Here is a 19031-nt window from a genome sequence, read left to right as displayed (position 1 = left end):
GTCTGAGCCAATACTAGGCATCTGCTAGGGAATACTCGAGATCTGCATACTATGGTCCACAGGCTGAATCCTGCCTGCTGCCTGCCAGCTATGGTTTTAAGTGAATGGAAAAAAATCGGTAGAAGAATAATATTTTGTGGTGTAAAAATTATACAAGGTTTTAATTTCAGCACCTACAAGCAAAATTTCACTGGATCACAGCCACACCCACTCATTTACATATCATCTATGGAAGGTTTCTCCGTGCAAGGGCAGAGTTGAGTGGTTGTGACAGAGTGGCCAGCAAAGGGTTAAATATGTTACTGTCTTGTCATTTACAGAAAGAGTTTGCTGACCCCTGCTATAGAACAGCTCTTCCTGCCCACATGGAAGACTTTGACCTTGTATAGATCATGGCATTGCTACTTTATCAACAATGTGATTGATTCTGGACACAGCATGTCACCTCTCTGAACCTCACCTGTAAAGGACTTATAACTATTTCTAGCTTTCAGGGCTGTCATGAAAATAAAATAAGCAAGACCCTTGACTGCATGATGGAGAAATACCCGTATCACAGTAAATGAGATTAACTTAGATGGTGTGTGCTTGTGTGCACAGTCGTTCAGTCCTGTCCAACTCTGCAACCACAGGGACTGCAGCCCCCAGTCTCCTGGAATTTTCCAGGCAAGAATATTGGTGTGGGTTGCCATGCCCTCCAGGGAGTGAATCTATGTCTCCTGCGGCTTCTGCATTGGCAGGCAGATTCTTTACCACTGAGCCTCCTGGGAAGCCAACTTAGATGGTACTTGAATCAGAGTTTAGATTTTTAACAGATAGGTAATTATTTTCACGTATATTTGAAAAAATAGCACACACAATGCTCGTGGTTTCATAGATAAGGCTTGTTGTGTTTGTTGGGGTAAATGATCGAAAGGTACTGGGGCAGACCTACCATCTCAGCTCTCAACACACACCTTCCATCTTTGGGTCCCAGGTAGCATCTCTCATCTGCAGCACCTATTCACATCTCAGCCAGACGGAGTAGGAAGCAGGCGGGGAAGGACCAGAAGCTGCACACACCATTCCTAATCATACCCCATTGGCTAATCGTGATCACACGACCATATCTAATTGCGAAGGAAGCTGAGACATTCAGCCTTTTCTCTGCACAGTCATGTGCCAAGGTGGGGGTTCTATTATTAAAACTGCAAAGGAAGAATTAAGATTGCAATCTCTGCCCTCTTATATACCAATTTAAAGACCTCCTTTTGAAACACATCGGTGTAAACATCTGAGTTAAATCTGAGTTAAATTCGCCCATTCCAGTCCATCTTAGTTCGCTGATTCCTAGGGTGTCGATGTTCACTCTTGTCATCTCCTGATAGATGGGGAAACAGTGAAAACAGTGGCTGACTTTATTTTTCTGGGCTCCAAAATCACTGCAGATGGTGACTGCAGCCATGAAATTAAAAGATGCTTACTCCTTGGAAGGAAAGTTATGACCAACCTAGATAGCATATTAAAAAGCAGAGACATTACTTTGTCAACAAAGGTCCATCTAGTCAAGGCTATGGTTTTTCCAGTGGTCATGTATGGATGTGAGAGTTGGACTATAAAGAAAGCTGAGTGCCAAAGAATTGATGCTTTTGAACTGTGGTGTTGGAGAAGACTCTTGAGAGTCCCTTGGACTGCAAGGAGATCCAACCAGTCCATCCTAAAGGAGATCAGTCCTGGGTGTTCCTTGGAAGGACTGATGTTGAAGCTAAAACTCCAATACTTTGGCCACCTGATGCAAAGAGCTGACTCATTTGAAAAGACCCTGATGCTGGGAAAGATTGAGGGCAGGAGGAGAAGGGGACGACAGAGGATAAGATGGTTGGATGGCATCACCGACTTAGTGGGCATGGGTTTGGGTGGACTCCGGGAGTTGGTGATGGACAGGGAGGCCTGGCGTGCTGCAGTTCATGGGGTTGCAAAGAGTTGGACATGACTGAGCGACTGAACTGAACTGTGTAAACAAAAAGAAAGACGTTTTAAAGCAGACAGGATATGGCAGCCATTTTGAAATTAGGAAGGGAAGACCAAGCGAATCACAGAGAAGCCAGTGAACAGTCTTGACATCCCTGTATCTGTGAAATGACCTGGCACTGCCCTTCTCTGACAAGGAAGATAACCCTTTGTTCTTTAAGTCACTTGCAGACAGACATCCTCTTATCTGCAGCCAAAAGAATTCTCACTGATGCTGCTGATTCCACGGGGAAGGGAGTGGGCTCTGTAGCCAGGCTGCCTGGGTGCAAAGCTGGGCTCTGCCATTTGCATGCTGTGTGACTCGGGAAAGTCAGTTCTCCTGTCTGAGCCCTCATTTAGTCATTTAAAGATACAGCAGCCACTTGTGTTTTGTCACCTTTAGAACACAATTTCTGAGATTTAACTGAATCTAATTCCTCAGCTCACAGTAGGTTCTCATTCTGTATTGCATGAGGCCACTCTTGTTATTTATTAATTTGGTCCCTTTTATCTCCATTTCCCAGTTCCATCCTTTTCAGAGCAACCCCTCTGATGCATTGAATGTGTAGCTTTTCCTTTGTTTGTGTTCTTGCAAAATGTTCTGTCTTTTGTAAGTATTTTTAATTTACATAATGGTATTGTGTTCTCTTGGGTCGGCCCAAACATTTGTTTGGGTTTTTCCATGAGGTGTTACAGGCTTCCCTGATAGTTCAGTTGGTAAAGAATCTGCCTGCAATGCAGGAGACCCCGATTCAATTCCTGTGTCAGGAAGATACCCTAGAGAAGGGATAGGCTACCCACTCCAGTATCCTTGAGTTTTGCTGTGGCTCAGCTGGTAAAGAATCCGCCTGCAATGTGGGAGACATGGGTTCGATCCCTGGGTTGGAAAGATCCCCTGGAGAAGGGAAAGGCTACACACTCCAGTATACTGGTATGGAGAATTCCATGGACTGTATAGTCATGGGGTCGCAAACAGTAGGACATGACTGAGAGACTTTCACTTTCATAAGGTGTTACAGAAAGCCCAATGAACTTTTGGGCCAAACCAGTATAACTCATTCTGGCTTTCCCAATAACAACTAGGTTTTACGAGATTTATATAAATATGCATGAACACTAAGTTGCTTCTGTCGTGTCTGACTCTTTGTGACTCTATGGACTGTAGCCCACCAGGCTCCTCTGCCCATGGGATTCTCTAGGCAAGAGTACTGGAGTGGGCTGCCATGCCCTCTTCCAGGGGATCTTCTCGACCCAGAGATCAAACCCACATTCCCTGTGGCTCCTGCATTGCAAGCATATTCTTGACTGTTGAGCCAATAGGGAAGCCTTATATAACTTTATGTCCCTCTGAATCTTTCCTCCAGAAAGCAGTTCAATGCTCAGTGAGGGTGCCCTCCACAATCTACCTCCTCCATTGCTGGCAGTGGTGGCCATATCTGAACCCTGGCCCTGACCCAGCATACCACAGGGACTGCTGCGCTAAAGACGGTCACATGACATGTGTCTCCTTCTGGACTTTTGGTACTTGCATTCAGGGCTAAATTTCTGCATTCCAGGGTATATGAACCCTTAATTTGATTAAATATTTGCAGAATGCCCTTAAGAAAGGGTGATCGTTCACACTCTGCAGCAGCAAAGAGAGTTCCAGTGGCCCCCATTCCTGCCAACATTGGGCACTCTCCAGCCTTCTTATTTTTGCCAATCTCACTGAAGTACATTTCATTGTTGTTTCAATTTACATAGTACCTACTTCATAAGGTTGTTTTGAGAGGCCAAGGAGGTAATGTACGTAAAGTGTTTAACTCATTGCTTAGTACATAGTAAATGCTCAATAAATGCACTTTAAAAAAAAGGTACTGTGGTTTGATTTAGCTAATCCTCAGTTACTCTCATTATTGAACTTGGCACATAGCAGGTGCTCAATAAGTGCATCGCCTTCCCCGACACCGCTTGATCATCCCCACTCCCACTCTCCCACCCTGGTGGAGTTGCTCCCAGTCCCTTCCCACAGACTCACCCGCAGTCTCTTCACTCTCCCAGCTGAGGTCCTTATGAGACTCCCTGTGGCCGAAGAGACTCTTCAAGATGGCATTGGCGATGGGCAGCATCATGGCGGTAGAGGCAGTGTTGCTCAGCCACATGGACAGAAATGAGGTGGTCGCCATCATCCCCAGGATGAGCCTGGGGACAGAGGGAGTTAGGGGCAGATCTAGAACCAGGGCCCCTGGTCCCAGTTTGCATCCCACTTGTCTACAGATGGAGAGTCAAGGCCCAGAGAGGACGAGCCAGTGACCAATGGAAACCAAATCCACTCACCATGCTTATTCTAGCTCTTAAGGAAATTGACTAGCTGTATGTAAGTGAACTGACCTCAGGTACCCAAGGTAAAATAGTTCCAGAGGGGCACCAACCCTAAATTTTCTCTCCTTTGCCCTCAAATCCTTAATGGCTCCCATCGCAGAAAAAAAGATGCCTTGACACCAAGATTTTTCACTATTTTACCCTAAACAGTCTTTCCAGCCTCCTCTCCCTCATCCCTTCTTCCCAGGCACCCTTCTCAGGCTCTGCTGAATTTCTCATCAGCCCCCAAACATGCCCTGATGCCCGGACTGCCTGCCATCACTTGGTCCTTCCCACCAATAGGAATCTAAATTTAGTGGGCTTTTTTCCCTTTACATTGAACTCTTAATCCACCCTAAATTTATTTAGATGTATAGACTGCATATTAAAAAGCAGAGACATTACTTTGTCAACAAAGGTCCATCTAGTCAAGGCTATGGTTTTTCCAGTAGTTATGTATGGATGTGAGAGTTGGACTATAATGAAAGCTGAGCGCCAAAGAATTGATGCTTTTAAACTGTGGTGTTGGAGAAGACTCTTGGGAGTCCCTTGGACTGCAAGGAGATCCAACCAGTCCATCCTAAAGGAGATCAGTCCTGGGTGTTCATTGGTGGACTGATGTTGAAGCTGAAACTCCAATACTTTGGCCACCTGATGTGAAGAGATGGATGGCATCACCGACTCAATGGACATGAGTTTGGGTAAACTCTGGGGGTTGGTGATGGACAGGGAGGCCTGGCGTGCTTCGGTTCATGGGGTCGAAAAGAGTCGGACACGACTGAGTGACTAAACTGAACTGATAAAGCAGAGTCAGATCTAAGAAGTTTTTTTTTAATGAATCAATTATACCAACATCTACCATTTATTGAATCCTTCTCTTCCCCACAGATCTAGATTTCTTCCAGATTATTTATTATTTGTTTTAAAAATCTGTTTCTGAACTAGTGTCATACTGTTTTCATTGTTATAACTTCAAAACCCTGAATATTCATTGGAAGGACTGTAACTGAAGCTCCAATACTTTGGCCACCTGATATGAGGAGCCGACTCATTGGAAAAGACCCTGATGCTGGGAAAGATTGAGGGCAGGAGGAGGAGGAGACGATGGAGCTTGAGATGGTTGGATGGCATCATCAATTCAATGAACATGAGTTTGCGCAAACTGTAGGAGGTAGTAAAGGACAGGAGAGCCTGGCGTGCAGCAGTCCATGGGGTTGCAAACAGTTGGGCAAAACTTAGTGACTGAACAACAACAACAAACTTTAAAACGTGTTTGATAGTAGCCTCATCCTTTCTTCAGTGTCAAATACAACCTCCTCCAGGAGGAAGTCACCTGGGCAGCATCTAGGTTCTCATCTTCATCTGCTCCCCATGTGGCAGCCAAGAGGAATTTTTCTAAAATGCCAATCTAGTCATGTCACTCCCCAGCTTAGAATTCTTTAAAGCAGAGATTCACAGACAGAGGGGCCATGGATATAATTCAGGACAGAAATGATGGGAGTAAATGAAGCTCTACTTTACTAACATCTAATATTCCCTCATAGGTTAGTTGATAAAGAGTTCACCTGCAATGCAGGAGACCTGGGTTCAATCCCTGGGTTGGGAAGATCCCCTGGAGAAGGGAAAGGCTACCCACTCCAGTATTCTGGCCTGGAGAATTCCATGGGCTGTATAGTCCATGGGGTTGCAAAAAGTCAGACACGACTGAGTGACTTTCACTTTCACTTCAATAGAAATTGAGTATTTCCTTCGGTGATTAATGAAAACAATAAAGTTAGTATTATTAGAAGGGACTTGGTTACAGCCTCAAAACTACAGTTACTAGGCTGTCACTAGATCTCATCATTTATTGTGTTAATAAAGAAGTTCATATGGTATTCTATCAGAAATTTTTTTCTATCACAGATTCGTGTGGTTTTAAAACATTATTTGGATAAGTTCATTTTGCTGTGATTGTTGTTGTTTTAACTCCTACATGTGCTTTATGCGTTTAAATAACATTACTGGGAAGGACGCCTTAAGGTGCAGCAAACTGCAAAAAAAGAGCAACAATAACTTCATTTTAAAGGACACTCAATTCTCTTAAAATGAAAGTCTGGATCCTATCCAGGAGGCCCGAGGCCCCGTAGGAATGGACCCTATCTCCTGTCTCTCCAAGGCCATCTTTCCATCCACTCCCCACCCACTGGGTCACCTTGGCTGGTAAATAGAAAACCAGGACGACAGAGCCAGCACTTACTGTGCAGACTCTCATATCGTCATTTTATAAGCAGAGAGAGGGTAGGTCACTCCCAGAGCAGGAAAGGTAGGATTCAGCCCCAAGTCACCTGAGGCGAACTACTAACACAGCCCCCGTCTAAAACTACTGGACACGAATCCCTGGGGTGAGGTCTGGGAACCAGCATTTCAACTGACTCCCAAGTGATTCTTACGTAATTTTGAGAACCACCCAAGAGCCTAGCACTGTGTCTGGCACACAGAGGGGGGCTCACTAAATATTTGGGAAATGAATGAACAAGTGGATGGTGGGATATGATGAGTTTGTTGCACCAGATGACCAGAGCAGGAAGGGTGGGTTTGGGCTCCGAGAATGGGGCCCCTCTGCCTCTCCACCCCTGGGCTGGACCCCATTACCTGGCCTTACCTGGCTGGCTGGACCCCGGTGAGCATCAGGACCTTGAGGGCAATTCTCCTGTGCAGGTTCCACTCCTCGATGGCGCTGGCCATGATCAGACCGCTGAGGAAGAGGAAGTTGGTGTCCAGGAAGTACTGGGCGCAGACCTTGTTGGAGGGCAGGATGCCCAAGAAGGGGAAGAGGACGATGGGCAGCAGGGCCGTCACCGAGAGGGGCAGGGCCTCGGTGCACCAGTACACCGCCATGAGCAGGATGACGAACAGGCAGCGACCTTCCTGCAGTGGGGAGATGCCGGCTTAGGAGGGTCAGCAGAGCTTGGGGTGGCAGGGACAGAAGAGGTCCTGGAGCAGGGCCCATCCCCGAGGCACGTTCCTTGGGGAGGCAGTGGAGAGGGTACGTGCCCAAGGCTCAGACCTTGAGCAGGTGGTGTCACTGATCTGAGCCTCATTTTACTCAACTATAAAGTGGGGGAGCCATACCTGTCATTTTATAGGACTGTGTGAAGGTCACGTGAAATACCCCCATTGTCTTTGAAGTAGTCCCTGAGATGAGCACGAGAGTGAAAGTGGTTTGAGGGACTTCCCTGGCGGTCCAGTGGTTAAGACTCAGTGCTTCCACCACAGGGGGCACAGGTTCGATCCCTGGTGGGGGAGCTAAGGTCTTTCATGCCACATGGCACAGCCAAAAAAAGAGAGAGTGTGTGAAAGTGAAAGTAGTTTGCTTGACGGGCAATCCTGGAAAGCTCTGAAAGGGCACTGAGTACGTGAAATAGAGAAGGAAGCCAAGATGATGCATTAACGAGATGGTTACCGCTGTGGACAGCTGGGGTGCGATCTTGATCAGGACCCCTGAAGAAAGGGTAGATCAGACCTCAGAGTAGTCCCCCTGGGAGGCAAGGATGCTGCCAACTCTTAGTCATCATTGGTTGAGGGTTGCTCGTGGGAGCGTTAACTCCCCAGCACTTGGGCCTGCCCTGTGCAGCAGCCGGAGAACATGCTCCTGCCGAGCATCCTGGGTTCAGGAAGAAGCTACCGGCCTGTGCAGAATGGTGAGTGCCAAAGGGGATGCAGAAAGAGCACCAGTAGCTACCGCTGCACCCATACATGGCATTTAGCACAATGTCCAATACCCGGTGCACACTCTATAAAGAGTGACAATAGTTACTGATATTTGTTGAGTTATTGGTCTTCCTAGGCGGCTCAGTGGTAAAGAATCCACCTGCCAATGTAGGAGATGCAGGTTCGATCCCTGGGTGGGGAAGATCCGCTGGAGGAGGAAACAGCAACCCACTCCAGTATTCTTGCCTGGAGAATCCCATGGACAGAGGAGCCTGGTGAACTATAGTCCATGGTATTGCAAAGCAGTCATACACGATTTAGTGACTAAACAATAGTGACAACCTTCGGTTATTAAGTACCAGGTGTTGTTTATTCCTCACACAATCCCAGTGAAGTAGGTGCGATTAATATGACCGTTTGATGGATTGACAATTTAAGATGCAAGGAGGTCACTAGCGAGGCAATGACTGTGAGCCAAAACAGTCTGCCTCCGGAGCCAACTCTCTTAACCAATTGGCAGCTGATTACTAGAATCTAGGACAGCTTGACAATGCAATTTCAAAGATCCAAAACAAAACAGATTGAGGCTGATTCAAGTGCAATTTATTCCAGAGACATCCTCACAGACACTTGGAAATAATGTTTCACCAACGAGTTAGGCATCTCTTAGCATGGTCAAGTTGACTACTGAAATTAACCTGAAAGCAGATTTTTATACCTTACTGGTTTTCTCCTCCACTAGAATGTAAACTCTAGGAGGGCTGGGATTGTGTCCCTGAAGCCAAGAGCAGTGCCTGGAACTTTTAGTAGGAACCCAAAGTATTTATTGACGTGACTAATACTTGTAACTCAGAGACCGTGCTTACAACATGCTCCCTGTCTTTCATTCCGCAAACATTACTCCTGACCAGACTGGGAGTTGAGACTAGGAAAATGACTGGGACATTGTCATGCACTTTTACCAGCAAATCTGTGCCAATCACAGGACCATTTTCAATAGTTAGTTCTTCTCAAACTCAAGTGACCTTATCAGACTCTACCTACCTAGTATTCCTCAAGTGGTGTGCTGGGAAATGTTTAACAACTGATTCTCTGAAAAACTGCAGGTATGTGTGTGTAAAAGTTCTTAATTACTACTAAATTCAGCTAAGAAGTCACTCAAGTCATCAATCAATGAGTTTAGTTCCACTATGAACGTGTGTGTGCTAAGTTGTGTCCGACTGTTTGTGACCCCATGGATTGTAGCCTGCCAGGCTCCTCTGTCCAGGAATTTTCCAGGCAAGAAGACTGGAGAGGGCTGCCATTTCCTACCAGCACATCTTCCAGACCCAGGGATTGAACCCGTATCTCCTGCATTGGCAGGTGAATTCTTTACCACTAGTGCCACCTGGAATGCTAGTTATATTTTCCTTTACATTAATTATTAAGACAAATGGACTCAGTGAATAGTCCATTTATCAATGGTGTGTCTTCTTTACTGAATCAAATGATGGTTTTCAAATACTGGAGGAGGGGACTTTCCTGACGGTTCAGTGGTTACAACTTTGCCTTCCAATGCAGAGGGCTGCGGGTTTGTTCCCTGGTTGGAGAGCCAAGATCCCTCGTGCTTCATGGTCAAAAAACCAAATCATAAGGCAGAAGCAATGTTGTAATAAACTCAATAAAGACTTAAAAAATGATCCGTGTGAAAAGACGTTGGATGAAAAGTTCCTCATTTTTTGTGCTATTCACAATGTCCCAGCTATAGACAACACATTTGAAGTGTGATCTGCATGACTAAATTTTCCCATCACCTTAAGACTAGACAAGCGCCCAAACAATAAGCCAAGCCCTGGTTTGTAGTGTTTACTGATTTCTATGGTGTGAATACCTCCGCATGGCTGATATGAAGCCACCAAGTTACATCACTGGGCACAGAATGCTGGGAGATGGACAGTATCACAACACTCTACAGTATTTCCACTGTACATTTAGAGGTAAATAATAGTAGAGGTAGATAACCGTAGATGTAAATAACATCAAGACCTTACAAAATAGTAACACAATTAGGACGTGATGAGCTTTGACTATCTATTACCTTTGTTTTGATATATTTTATTTAACACCAGTTCATAAAATTTCACCTTAAATAGTGTCTATGTTCAACAACTAGCTAGCAAAGTTCATGAAAATTTAACCATCGGGTCTCGTGAGCCAGAAGTACACAGGCTCCAGTCACTGTTGTGGGCCTCCAGGCAGAAGAACAACAATATGGAAAGCCCCCAAGGAGTCAAGGTCATTCTGGTGCAAACTTGACATTCTTCAACGCATGTGTGGTATCATGCTCCGTCATGCATCCATCGTTTAAAAATAATACAACTGTTTGCTGTCAAAGCTTGCTGCTGGCTTTGGAAGACATGCCGCATCTATCCTGTTTTATATACCACCTGACAGGCCAATGGGTATTTCAGTTTGAAAAAGATATGTGTGTCTAATCAAGCAAATACCATAGGCTGGGTGGCTTAAACAGCAGACAAGTATTTTTCTCAGTTCTGGAGACCAGAAGCTCTGAGGTCCAGGTGTCAGCAGATTTGGGTCATGGGGAGAACTCTGTTTGTGACTCATAGATGGCTGTCTTCTCCTTACATCCTTACTTGGTCCTTCTTTGGTGCCAGGCATAGAGAAACATGCTTTCTTCTAAGAGCTATAATTTCATTCCCAGGCTTCCCAGGTGGCGCTAGTGGATAAAGAACCCACTTGCCATGGCAGGAGACGTAAGAGTTTTGGGTTCGATCCCTGGGTCAGGAAGAGCCCCTGGAGGAGGAAATGGCAACCCACTCCAGTATTCTTGCCTGGGAAATCTCATGGACAGTGGAGCCTGGCAGGCTATGGCCCATAAGGTCGCAAAGAGTCGGACATGACTGAAGTGACTTAGCACATAGCACAATTCCATCCCCACCCTCATGAACTGATCTAATCTTACAGCTTCAAAAGGATACTAAATAGATAGTATGAACCACTTGATACCAATAAATTTGATAAGTTGGAGGAAATAGAAAAACTTCTTGAAAAACATAACTTACTCAATTATTAGAGAAAGAAATAGAAAAACTATTTCATTGACTTTGAAAGAAATGGAATTAATCATTAAAAATCTCCCTGCAAAAAAAACAAAAACAAAAAATACTTCTAAGCCCTTCTGGCTTCAATGGTAATTCTACCAAATGTTTAAGGACTAAATAATATCTATCTTACACAAGTCCTTCCAGAGAATAGAAGGAAAAAAGGAGCACCTCTCAATCCATTTTGTGAGGCCAGCGTAACCCTCTTACCTGGGTTATCCTGACAAAGGTATGAAGCGAAAAGAAAAGAATATTATAATAGCTGAGGTCACTTGGAAAATTCAAGCTCTGAGAAGCTCTATTTAGAACTGCTTTCTCAATCCTGCCTCCCATCACTATGCAGCAGAATAATTATGGTAATAATGACAACCACCAACATGTTTTGAGTATTTATTAAATTCCAGGCATTTGACATGTATTAATTCATTTAACGAGAGGCCCTATTATTTTTCAGAGGGGATTACAGAAGACATGGGTTTAGTCATGCGTGTGAAGCTGTGACCCAGATAATTCGGTCCCATGGTCGTGTTGCAATTCATGAACTGCACATCTAAACAGAAATTCTAATTTTTAAACTCTTTTCCCCTAAACATTTAAAGGATTCTGAGTGTAACGAGAGCTAACAAGTGCTTACAACTGGCCAGGTACTTTTCCTAGTAATTTACATGCATTAATGCATTCTGTTCCATAGCTCCTCTTGGAGGCAGGTATTATTAATATCCATTTTACTGATGGGACAACTGAGGCAAAGGGGGTAAGCCAGGTGTCTTGCCCAAAGTTACTGAGGCAGAGCCAGGATTTGAACTCAAGGTGGCCTGACTCCAGAGTTTGCGCTCTGTACCACTCCACATCTCTGCATGATCCACGGCTGCCCTTGCCAAATTCCTGCATCCTCTAGATCTCTAGCATCCCTGGAATCTCTCAAACTCCTAGATCAAAAGAATCCCTGAAGCCCCCTGGCCTGGCCTTGCCCTCTGTGTCCCTCCATCACTTCTCATCTGTGCCCCCACTGTCCCCAAAGAACACGCTCTTAATGACCTTCATGTCCCCTCCCAGAAGCCTCACCCTTCCATTTTGTCTTCTCTTTTCCAGAGAATGATCCAGCTGGAAGCTATCATCCTTGCTCTCATTCATATGACAGCGACCACCACCAGCACCAGAGTAAGACTACTAAGAACCAACCTTCACTGAGAACGTGCTACGGGCCAGACACCATTCCAACTACTGTCCCTGCATGATTTCAGTTTAGCTGTGACTGTCACCAACTGCCTTAGGAAGTAGGTCCCATGCTTGCCTCCCTTGTACAGATAAGGAAACTGAAGCACAGGGTGGTTAAGTAACCTGACCAACATTACAAAGGCTCCCAGGTGGCATTATCGGTAAAGAACCTGCCTGCCAATGTAGGAGACGTAAGAGACGCAGGTTCGATCCCTGGGTTGGGAAGATCCCCTGGAGAAGGGCATGGCAAAAACTGACCATTCTACTTTCTATGCAGAGATCATGTGTGTGCACTCAAGTAACTGGAGGATTTTAATTATTAATACTTCTCAAGAGTGATGGGGAAAGTCGTGGTCTTCAGGACTACGTGGGTAATAGGGGAAGAACGTCCCCTCTACATTTTTAGAGCAACAACTGGAGAGAAAAACAAACATGATTTTTAAAATATTAGCTTTATGAGCTGTAGTTTACACACAATAAAATGCATCTATTGTAAGTGTACAGTCTGTGTTTCGACAAATGTATGAACCCACACAATCACCATCCCAATCAAGATGCAGAACATTTCCAGTAAAGAAATGTGGTAAATGTGTACAATGGAATACTACTCAGCAGCAATATGCATGGACCTAGAAATGACCATACTAAGTGAAATAAGTCAGAAAGGCAAATATCATATGATACAATGTATATGCGGAATCTAAAAATACGATACAAATGAACTTACGAAACAGAACCAGACTCACAGACATGGAAAACAAACTACTTATATATGAAAATAGAGGACCTACTATACAGCACAGGGAACTATAGTCAGTATTTTATAATAAATTATAATGGAAAAGAACCTGAAAAATATATATATATAATTGAATCACTTTGATGTACACCAGAAACTTGCAAAACATTGTAAATCAACTATAGCTCAAAAAAAAGAGACACAGAGCATTTCCATCCCCCCAGAGAGTACCCCTCAGCCCCTTTCAGGTCAGTCCTCAGGACCCCTTCAAAACATGGCCATGATTTCCATCACTATAGCTTTTTTTCTCCTCTTCTGGGAATTTACCTAATGGAATGATACAGAATGGACCTTTGTATTTTCTGCTCAGAGTAGTGCCCGTGGTTCATCCTGGAGGTTGTGTGTGTGTGCAGCTTTCTCTTGTTCATAGCTGCATAGCATTCAATTCTGTAAATATACCACTCTTTCTCTGTACATCTTCTTGTTTATGGAAACTGGAGTGCTTCCAGTTTGGCGTTATTGTAAATAAACCTGTGGTAAATATTCGAGCACTTCTGCTTCAGGGGTGACATCTTGCCAGTCCTTTAGTGCAACGCTATAAATTCTGCGCATTATATGATGGGAGGGGCTGTTGGTAAATTCTGGGCTGCCTGGGTGGCCTTTCAAAGGCCTTTGAGTCCCAGGCCTGGATTCTCTCTCCCTTTCCCCTCTTTTCTCCCTCCCTCTGTTTGTCTCACTCTGTCCCACTTTCTCTTCCCTCTCTGGGTGCTCTTGCCAGGAGGTCAACATTCATCTTTTGTGGAGAAATGACTCCAGATCCAGCACATGTCAGCCAGTGGGGGTGACCCAAGGGAAATGGCAGGAACCGGGAAGTCGATCGTTGGCCCTCACGGGGCTTGGGCAGTAAGTGGGTCAACAGTGTTTCGTTGCCTCGCTGGTTAGGAATTGGAGCAGGGCCGGGGTGACCCAAAGTAGCTCCCCTGCCTGGGTTGAGCTTCCTGTGGGCAAACTGGGTTCAGAATTGCCAGCTGAGTGCCAGGCATCTGGTGAGGAATTAATAAGTACTGCTGCCCCTCACCCCCACTCCTCCACCCCTGCAGTCCTCTAGGCCAGAGCTGAGTTCCAGAGAGCAAAAGTCTCCCAGGAGGCCTGGAGGCAGGACCAGAGAGCTGGCCTGCAGACGCTAAGTGGTGGGCTCTCAGTGATTCAGCCGGCCAAGCTGGTTCCCACCTCCAGGGCTTTGCACCTGCTGCCTCCTCTGCCTGGCCTTCAGCCTTGATCTCTGCCTACCTCACTCCTCCTTGTTCAGCCTCATCTCAAAGGTCGCCTCTTCATGGACCACTCTACTGTCTGCGATCTGATCCCCACGACCCAGCCTCGTTCTTGTCAAGCACTTTCCAATGACTGAAGAATTTATTCATTCACTTATCATTAGCTCTCTTCCCACCAGACCTCAAGCTCCACGCAAACAGCATTCTTGTCTGTTTTGCTCACCTCTCTCTTTAGGGCCTCAGTGGACATTTGTTAAATGAATGATTGTGTGTGTGTGTGTGTGTTTAGTCAATCAGTTGTGTCCGACTCTTTGGACTATAGCCCGCCAGGCCCCTCTGTCCATGGGATTTCCCAGGCAAGGATACTGGTGTGCATTGCCATTTCCTCCTTCAGGGGATCTTCCTGACCCAGGGATCAAACCCATGTCTCCTGGTCTCCTGCACTGCAGGCAGATTTTTTACCCACTGAGCCATTGGGGAAGCCCAAATGAATGACTAAATGCTCTAAATCAGGCATCACAACCTCAAGTGCAAGGAACAATTTAATGAGTGAAGTGGGCTAGCCTAAGGAAAATCACTTCATTTTTCTGGAGTCTGATTTGCACTTCTGACAGTGCTGTGGGTACAGGGAACTGATCTTCCAACACAGGAAAAAAATGACCAAGTTTGATGATAAATTACAGCTGGCACTGGGCTTTCGTGTCATGGGGGCAACAGGAAGAAGTGGGGACTCTGGTGAAGTGGGGAGTATAGGCCCCTTGAAAACAGCAACTGCTGCTCTCAGCTCAGGACTATTGCCATGGGGCCCAGGATGCCAGCTCTGGTTTTTCAAGAAAGGCTTGAAATTGTGCTTTTATGTGACATTTCACAGTTTTAAATTATTTGCTCATTAAAATGAAAGTATGGGCCAAAAAAAAAACAACAACCCATGTCTGCAAAAGGCATCAGACCCATGGTCACCAATGTATGACCTCTCATCTAAATGGTCTTAATGGGTGGAAAGTCCCAGAAAAGAGCTCACACATACACAATTCTGATCTAATGTCAAGTTGTTCATGGATTACTAGGAATCACAGGATGCTCTGTGAGAAGTCCCTGTTCTGTTTAAAAACCCTCATTTTACAGGGACAGAAACTGAGGTCACAGGAGAAGCCACACGGAGCACAAGAGCAGATCTTATGGTTCCTGGTCCAAATAGTGGATCAGGGAGCGGAGTCCAGTGGGGTCGGTTTTACTCGGGCACACAGCACGTCCGAGCCACCTCTACCTCTGGGTCCCCTGTTCAGTGAACTCAGACCAGCCACCTGGCCACAGGGAGAGTCAGTCTGCGTGTCTGCCGGATGGAATCTTCCTTTGGTTCCCTCAAGGGCAGGTTTGGGTAAAGGCTAGTGTCACATGAGCCCAAGGCCCTGTTCCTTTGAATTTTAACCTCTGGAGTCCAGAGGCAGGGGGAGGTGTCTGCTCTTGCAGGCTCACTTTCTGGGTCATCTCAAGAGTCATCAGTACGCCCCTTGGCCACTCCGTTCGGTCTAGATGTTCTGCTTCAGGAAGGGGAATTTGCTGAGATGGCACAGGATAGACGGAGTTGTGGCTCAAGGTGAAACATTGCTCACAGCCCCAGCCTATGCCCTCTGCCAGCAGAAGCTGCCGTGACTCAGCTAAAACCCTCAGGGGGGACTACCCGAAGGAGACTGCAGTCCGAGAAGACTGGGGTGAGAAGCTAGAAGGCTGGTCCTAACTGTGAACGCTGATTGACCCCAGAGGCCAGAATCTGGAAGGACTTGATGCGGATGTGGTTGGGGGATGGATGAAATGGAAAGTGGTCAGATTTCTTTTTCAGAAGGGAAAAGAATGCCAAGGAAATTTCTAGAACTAGGCTGTCCAAATATACCAAGTCTGGGCCACTGGTGGCTGTGTAAGTTTGAATTCATTAAAATTAAATGAAATTTAGAATTCCAGGTTCTCGGTCACATGAGCCACATGTCAAGTGCTCCACAGTTACATAAGATGAGTGTCTGTCATTCTGGACAGAGCAGATCTAGAACGTCCCCATCACTGCAGAAAGTTCTCTTGGACAGAGTCATTCTAGAGGATTCAGGTCCGAGGGCCAGGAAGCCTGGGTATAGTGCTTTTGCCACTGATTCTTGTGTCAAGTCACTGAGTTCATCCATCTGCAACTTGGGAATAATAATGGTGCGATACCTACATCCTAGAGGATCCCACGAGAAAGGATGCACGTAAACGCATTCTGAAATACGTACTTAACAGGTAGAGTAGGAGTGAGATTACAAATGAATTTCTTCATTTTTACAAATTTCAACTATATATGTACATTTTTTTTAAAATAGACATTCCCTGAATACATATGTAATGTATCTATAAAATTCTGAGGTTGCATTCTCTTTTCTGAGAATTAGGAAATACTTCCTTGTGCAGAAATTTGAGGCCAGCCTAATTTCTTCCCCCTTAGAGCTCATCAAATTTTTTGCCTGGATATCCATAACATTATTTGGTTTAATCCTCAATTCATTCATGTTACCATGACATAGCTCAGAGTTGATGAGTCTCTCTATACATTATTTTTCCTTGGAGACAGAAAATTTGTATATGTTTTAAATTAATTTGACTTCAGAGTCATTTAATTAATTAATCCTCTAGAATTAGAGGTAAATTAATTTTCTACTATTAAAGATTCCAATATTGTTTTCTGTTTTATTTGTTTGATTTCTTTTTCTTTCTTCTTCAGCAACACCAATTACGCAGAAGTTGGATTTCCTTTGTCTTCCATATTGACCACTTTTCTTTCATCCTTTCTTACTCTTTCTTACTTAATTTTGTTACATCTTCTTTAGCCTGTGTAACAAGTTCTTGATTATGTTTTTAATAGTTTACATTTTGCTATTTCCAGTAGAGCTTTATAATAGTGTGGCTTCACTTTTCTCTGTCACCCACTTTCATTTCTCTTCTGACACTGCTTTTCTCAACTCCATCTACTTTTTATTCTCTTCTTTGAACCTTTATTTCTTACCTTGAGATTTATTTTAGGAAGGTCATCATTTATTTTTTTGTGTATATTTTACAGAGAAATGTCAGTTCAGTAGTTTCTCCTACTTCATAACACAACTCTTCCAGTATTTTTCTTTGTTTATTTTTCATCTGATGTTCTCTTTCCTCTTATTTCTCACACAACCTTTTTGTAGGTCCCGTCCTGGCTACTTGTCACAGATATTTGTTAAAGGAAAGTGTGTGGACAGGAGCTGGAAGGAAGCTGAGGCGGGCAGGTAACCCTGTGGATTATCTTAGATCCTTTGTCACCAGCGCTGCCCTGAAATATATTAATATCTCTACTCTAAGCAATAGGCTTAGAGTGGAGATTAAGTATAAAGACCTAAGAAAATCACAGTTCTTCAATGTCTCCTTGAGTAAGTCTCTGACTCACTGAGAGAGAAAATTAGAACCCTTAGAACCAAACGGCTGATTGTTATCTATCCTTTCTCTCACCTGCCACTTTAACATCCTACTTCTTGCCAAGGGTCTTCAAGTCTCTTCATCCAGTTCATCTGAACTCTGAACTGTCACATACATCTCAGTGACTCTCCCTTCCCCTGTGCAGGCTTCAGGCTTTGCCAGGATTAGGAAGGGTTCATAGAGTTGAAAAATCCTTCTGGAGACTTCTACCTCCTGCTCAGGAGCTGCAGAAGCACATGCCACTCTTGGTTCCCTTCTGCACTTTGGTCCAAATCCCACAGTCATTGTCAGCTCGTCTTCACAAACAGGGTGGGATTGTGGTCTGCCCTTCTTTTATCAGATATGGCAATTTCTTCTCTTTTGTTGCTTTTTGTTACTTTTCCCAGACTGCTTCAGAAAGGTGAATGGAATAGAAAAGTCTGGACTCCACCAATGTAGCAATTTTGTCATCAAAAAGTACTAACATCTCCTTTTGCTTATCTGTCTTTTCTAATCTTCCTATAATAAACATGCAGTAGAAATAGTGTTGGGCTTCTCGGGTGGTACTAGTGGTAAAGAAGCTGCCTGCCAATGCAGGAGACGTAGGAGACACGGGTTCAACCCCTGGGTTGGGAAGATCCCCTGGAGGAGGGCATGGCAACCCACTCTGGTATTCTTGCCTGGAGAATCCCCTGGGCAGGGGAGCCTGGGGTCACAAAGAGTCGGACATGACTGAAGTGAGTTAGCATGCACACACAGAAATAGTATTGGCTTTGGAATCAGACAAGCCTGAACACTAAATGCAATCCTTCCACACTCTAGCTGTGTGATCTAGTTATTTAACTGCCCTCACCATCAGTTTCCTTGTGTGCTATAGGCACGTAATAATAGTCTCTACCTTGGAGAGTGATTTATTTCATATGAAATGACCACGGACATGGGAATGCTCAATAAATTTGAGCTAGTGTTACATTGCAATAACAATACAAGGGTAGGGGTTTCCCTGGTGGCTCAGTGGTAAAGAATCCATCTACCAATACAGGAGACTCAGGTTCGATCCCTGATCTGGAAGATCCCACATGCCGTGGAGCAAGTAAGCCTGTGCACCACAAGCATTGAGCCTGGGCTCTAGAGCCTGGGAGCCGCAGCTATGGAGCCCACGTGCCGCACCTACTTAAGCCTAGGTGTCCTGCAGCCCCTGTTCCATAACAAGAGAAGCCACCACAATGAGAA

General features: G+C 44.9%; 1 protein-coding gene across 1 annotated transcript in view; it reads right to left on the bottom strand.

Annotated features, from left to right (window-relative positions):
- The window catches only part of SLC13A3 (solute carrier family 13 member 3), an 83179-nt gene that overhangs the window by 48011 nt on the left and 16137 nt on the right, over positions 1-19031 (bottom strand). Inside the window, exons 2-3 of the mRNA XM_006051387.4 lie at positions 6974-7239; positions 4007-4170 (exon numbers count right to left, since the gene is read on the bottom strand). Coding sequence (XP_006051449.1) covers positions 4007-4170; positions 6974-7239 — 430 coding nt within the window. The remainder of the gene's footprint in view (positions 1-4006; positions 4171-6973; positions 7240-19031) is intronic.

This window comes from Bubalus bubalis, chromosome 14, assembly GCF_019923935.1.
Source record: "Bubalus bubalis isolate 160015118507 breed Murrah chromosome 14, NDDB_SH_1, whole genome shotgun sequence".
In the NCBI taxonomy this organism is placed as follows: domain Eukaryota; kingdom Metazoa; phylum Chordata; class Mammalia; order Artiodactyla; family Bovidae; genus Bubalus; species Bubalus bubalis.
The sequence above is the reverse complement of the archived record's forward strand: the minus strand, read 5'-3'. Positions and strand labels throughout refer to the sequence as shown.